This window comes from Belonocnema kinseyi, chromosome 8 (genome assembly GCF_010883055.1).
Source record: "Belonocnema kinseyi isolate 2016_QV_RU_SX_M_011 chromosome 8, B_treatae_v1, whole genome shotgun sequence".
Lineage (NCBI taxonomy): Eukaryota > Metazoa > Arthropoda > Insecta > Hymenoptera > Cynipidae > Belonocnema > Belonocnema kinseyi.
The window spans coordinates 139,496,096-139,502,095 of NC_046664.1; the positions used below are offsets into that span (position 1 = coordinate 139,496,096).

Here is a 6,000-nt window from a genome sequence, read left to right on the forward strand (position 1 = left end):
TCCGTATTCCCGCTTTCGCCCACACCAAAATCCCGGTTCGAGATTTCTAGTTTCTTCATCCTACCTGGTATCTTCTCTACCTTTTTATTATTTTCTTCCTGCTTCTCTAGTTTTTGTTCCAATGACTGCGTCCTTTTTACCAACTGTTCCGTGACTTCTTCCCATTTCTTTGTTTCTTTTTTCAGTTCAGCCATATCCCGTCTAATTTCCTTCTTCAATTACTATCCCCATTTCTCCTGCTTTTCTTCATAAATCTCCATTACTTCTATCATCACTTCAGATTTTCCTCTTTCAACGGAGCTTCGATTGCACCTCCGCTTCTTTCAGCCCCCTTACTATTACCATCCTTCTCTACCAAATTCTGCTTTTCCGGCGGCGATCTAAACATTTTTAGATATTTCAAGCTCGAACCGATATCTTCCTTCTCTTTATTGCTTTCCCTCTCCCCTCTCTTCCTTTTGATGAAAGCCTCAATCAATCCCACGCTTTTTGCTCTTAATCTCTCCTTTTCTACAGTTTTCTTGTACTTCCCCCTTGCCTTGCTTTCCTTGATCTCCTCTTTCAGCGTGCGAAACACTTCCACTCTCACTTTTCTCCGTCCCTACCCAACCCTGCTACTACCAACCCGATCAACCGAGTCCTCCGAGCGTGTCAGAAATTTCCAAACAACCTAACCTAAAGTTCCACATAAATCTGCCTCAATCCTCAAAAATATCTACCTCCCCTTTTCAATCTCACAATCCCTCAATTAATCTCTCACATTCGCACCCTTCTACACGCTTCCACAATCAACTCACCTCAGATTAAATATAAGATTCAGATTTTTTTTAGAAGAATAATTTTCATCCAAAAAAATACAAATGTGCAACAAAATATATACCAAGTAGTTACATTTTTAAATGAGTAGTTTAACTTTTAACTAAATAGCTGACTTTCCTGCCAAAATAGTTCAGTTATCAACCAAAAGTATGTATTTCCCATAAAAACTTTATTTGCTACCAAATATTTTTATTTATTACCAACTTTATATATACCCGTGCCAAATACATAAATTCCCAACAAAACGTGGGATAGTTCATATTTCGAGAAACCATATTTTTATAAAAAAAAAGAAAACATTTGAATTCAGCCAAAAAAAAAACGAATCATCACACAGCCGAATTTATTGTAACACGAGTTCAACATTGAAATACATAATTATATTTTCAAAAAAATGAATATGTTCAACCAAAAAGAATCTTTTAACTATGAAGATGGATTTACTACAAAAAAATGAAATCGTCATTTCAGTTAAATTCTCATTTTTTTTGTTGAAGATTTTCATTTTGTTTTAAACTGGTTTTATTTTTGGTTAAAAATTGATTTCTTTAACTGAAATTTAATTTGAAAATTCATCTTTTTGGAAAGTTATCCTTTTCAGTTGAAAATAAAACTATATCGTTGAAAATGAATGTGTTCAAAACACATTCATTTTCAACGATATAGTTTTATTTTCAACTGAAAAGGATAACCACGTGTTGTCGGTCGGCAACGGGTCACCGGCAAAGTCCCTGGGTGAAGGCGTTCAAACCGTCATGGCAGGCACAAGAAAAAGTAGTCAATGGCAATGAGGTTATCGGGGAACGATGCTTTCATGTATATATTTGAGAAATTTCCCAATATTCCTGAAATGAAAATCAATGAACGTGTTTTCGATGGCTCCCAAATAAGGAAACTGATGAATGATGATGAATTCGAAATGAGAATGAAAACTAATGAGAGAGCAGCTTGGAGTAGTTCCAAAGAAATTCAGAAAAAATTCTTGGGAAATGACCAAGACCCTGATTACCGAAAGATGGAATGTTTAATGAATTTAAAGATCCATTTCCTCCATTCCCACATTGATTACTTTCCTGAAAATCTGGGGGACTTCAGTCAGGAGCAGGGTGAGAGATTTTACCAAGATTTGAAATACTTTGAGAGAAGATATCATGGTGTTTGGGATGTGAACATGATGTCAGACTACTGCTGGTCTTTGAAAAGACACACATCAAATGTACACAAAAGAAAATCCCTCCGTAGATCTTTTACGAACAAAAGAACACGTCGTACATACATTTTCAATTTGTATTGGGTGTAAAAATCTACTAAGCGATTACATTAAAACAATCCATTCTTCCAACCTCTCGTTATATAACATCTGAACTCAAATTTTGAATTAGAATTGCTTCAACACCCGTAATTTTTTTCATAGCGCCAAAAACCCTTGAGAAATGAGCGGAATCAGCCAGATGCATACCCAAACTGGCACACATAGAAATATGCGGATCCACACAAAGACTCAGATTGGACCCACATACGCAAATAGACACACACACTCATACAAACGGGCCCAAGTAAGTTACCACAGATCTACTTGCAGACACATAGAGCACATACATATACACATAGTCATAGATAGGCACACACAGCACACACAACACCTACATAAACGCCCAGATATATTCTACACACAGTACCCACATACAAGAATAGACACACACAAACAGAACCAGGGGAGTCATAAAAATTATTTCGTCCTTATAACGGAGTTTGACCTTCATTTGACCTTGATCTAGGCGTGATGGGATCATATGGACACCGGGATCCTTCCCAGGTGCATAAAATGCATCATACTTTTAATTAATTAGAAAAAAACAACAACCTGACCATTTTTCAGAAAACTCCTCTTTGAGGGATTGTATCTAGCCATTTAGATTATGTGGTTCAAATACGACATCAAACGATTCATAATTGGAGGAAAAAACTTGTGATTTTAAACACATGTACTAAAAATCAAGCATAAGAAAGCGCCTTAAAAGTTTATACCTCAGCAAATAGAAGAGTGTACAAAGTTTTTTCTTTAAATAAAATGTAAAATCGTAAGAAATAACTTGCACACAAAAAAGTAATAAAAAATACAAGCTTAAAATGAGAAGGGAAAATAAAAAATGCGTTGACATTTTTTTATTCAAAATTCGAATTCTTTCTCACTTTCTTATCTACAGAGAAAAGAGTATTGAATTCTGCAAAACATTGATATAGTATATTTCATTATTATCGGTTACAAAATATCCGTAATATGGCATTTCAAAAATATTCATAAAAAAATTTAAACTAAGGCTATTCTTACAGTTTTAGAATTTTCTCAAAGATATTTTATCACAATATCTTATCTAAATAACAATAGTATTTTCCTCAGTTCCAAGAAAATCGCTTATATCTATTATAAATCCAATATTTCTGACCTGGGACCTTTCTAATTGAAGCTGTCTGAAGCTCACAGTGACTGATTCAGATTAATCACCTGTTAAAATAATAAAATGCACAAACAAGAAAGATCTTATACTTGTTTTGCAACCACCTTTTTAATGAAAAATTTTTCAGTCCTTTGGCCATATTTAACTAAGTAAACTTTGAAATTTGACTCTAAAATTGAGATTCAAAGAAATTAAGAAATTTTCGCTTTTAAATATATTTATATAAAAATAAAATTGTCAATTAAAAAAAAAAATATTTACCTGATGTAGGGAAGCCTCGACTAGTGAACGTCGTCGCTCCTCATCTTCCAGGCGACGACGAGCATCTTCTAGCTGTCCAGCAATTTGAGTTCTTAAGTAAATAACATTTTCAATGTTCACCTATAAAAGAACAAGATTATAATATATTTTTCGTAAATTAACATTGTTACATATTACTGAACTGCGCATCTATAATGAAAAAAATTAAAAATTAAAATATTTTATATTTTACCTTAAGATCCTGTACTTCTTTTGTCAATTCAATATTTTCTTGTGATAATCGAGTCTTGTGACTGGTGATATCAACGATAGTACGATTTATTTCCTCGATTTTGACGTTAAGTTCTGATACATGAATTTCTAATTTTTCTACTGTTTTCATCGACATTATCTTCTCTTTCGTGACATTGTCGATTTGAGCGAGGAGTTCATACACCTCTTGCTGGAATTTTGACTTTTCTTTATCAGACCTAAAAGAGATAAAGACACGTAAATACGATGAAAAAATTATAACTAAAACGATTATTGTTACACATCGGGTATAGAAAGTTTACGCAAAAGAAAGAGACTAAGATTTTTCGAATTCAGAAGGTTTGAGAAAATATCAGTTTGACACATGGAACACTAGGAAAATTTAAAAGACACATTGATTTATTAGATGAGGCAACTTGATACATGGCCTCGATTCTTGAATCAAGCGGCGCACAGTGGAGTATTTTGGATTTGTTCGTGCAAAATTTGATGACTCGTCAATTTTCAAACGAATTGAATTTTTTTTAATACTCGTGAATAAATTTAATGTCGAAAAGATACGCCACTATTAAGGTTTGAATCGTCAGTACGTCAAAAAAACGTCGACCAACGTCGGCAGTCGTCGGCCAATTTTCAGGCAATTCAGATATCAGTAATATTTGGTAACTCGTACAAACAATGCTTCATGCTCATTGCTATCTATGTTTTCAATCATTACAAGTGCAAACCTTTCTATTTTCATTCTATTTTTGCAATTAAAGATTTAAATAATAGTTATTAAACGTTCATAACGCTAATACTTTAATTTTCAAATTATTCGACCGAGAAACGATTATTCTGAAGAAATCAACGAAAGAGAATTTTATAGAATTTTAAATCTTTTTTTCTTACAGTTTTTATTAAAATAAACATAAAAACTATAAGAAAAAAAGATTTTAAATTCTATAAAATACTCTTTCGTTGATCTCTTCAAAATAAACGTTTCTCGGTTGAATAATTTGAAAATTAAAGTATTAACGTTATGAACGTTTATTAAACATTATTCAAAACTTTTATTGCATAAATAGAATGAGAATAGAGAGGTTTACACTTGTAATGGTTGAAAACATAAATAACAATGAGCATGAAGCATTGTTTGTACGAATTACTAAATATTACATCTGAATAGCTTAAAAATCGGCTGACGACTGCCGACGTTGGTCGACGTTTTTTTGACGTACTGACGATTCAAATCGTAATAGAGGCGTATCTCTCCGACAGTCAACTTATTCACATTGATTTAAAAAAAATTCAATTCGGTTGAAAATTGACGAGTCGTCAATTTTTTGCACGAACAAATCCAAAATACCCCATTGTGTGACGGCGGTGGCAAGATCTTTTTATAGCATAGAGATATATTTTATTCCAAGCGTGCCCTATGTATGAAGCCCTACGACATACGACAGCCTATAGATAAAGCCCTACGACATACGTAAAAACTGCAAAATAAGACTTGTAGGAGTTGTTGTTTTAACCGTCAAACATGCTATGAAAAAAAAACCGGTGCGAGAGATAGGGAAGAGACTAAACATAGGATTGTGGCTTTTTAGTGTAAAGTAGCTCAGAGAATAAAGATACATATGTAGAAATGTCTGTCGAAAATCAAGCGCGAAGCGCCAGTGTCACGATAAGAACATGTAACTTAAAGCCTACAGAGTGTTGAGCAATTAAATCTTCAACTACACTCAATTACGAGGGTAGTTCAATAAGTCCTTAGAATGAAGTATAAAAACAATTTTTTTTGGGTAAATTTTTTTTTATTTTACAACATAATCTCCTTGGAGCTCTATACAATTGGTCAATCGCTTTTCAAGTTTTTTTAATCCTTTAGAAAAGTGCGTTTCCGGAAGTTCCTCAAAATAAGCACTTACAGAGGCAATGACGTCTTCGTTGTCTGGAAATCTCTGTCCACCGAGCTATTTTTTCACGTTTGGAAATAAGAAAAAGTCACTGGGCGCTAACTCTGGTGAATACGGTGGGTGTTCGACCAATTCGAATTTTAGTTCCTCAATTTTAGCCATTCAAACGAAGCATGTGTGAACTCGGGCGTTGTCGTGATGAAAGAGAATTTTTTTCTCGCCAAATGTGGTCGTTTTTCTTAAATTTCTTCTTTCAGCTGCTCTAATAATGATGCATAATATTCACCAGTGATTGTTTTACCCTTTTCCAA

The 6,000-nt window shown here is 33.6% G+C and overlaps 1 protein-coding gene across 1 annotated transcript in view; it reads right to left on the reverse strand.

The window, feature by feature from the left end:
* Positions 1-6,000, reverse strand: part of LOC117178725 (paramyosin, long form) — a 182,364-nt gene that overhangs the window by 56,983 nt on the left and 119,381 nt on the right. Inside the window, exons 5-6 of the mRNA XM_033370156.1 lie at positions 3,772-4,009; positions 3,540-3,659 (exon numbers count right to left, since the gene is read on the reverse strand). Of these exons, the coding sequence (XP_033226047.1) occupies positions 3,540-3,659; positions 3,772-4,009 (358 nt within the window). The remainder of the gene's footprint in view (positions 1-3,539; positions 3,660-3,771; positions 4,010-6,000) is intronic.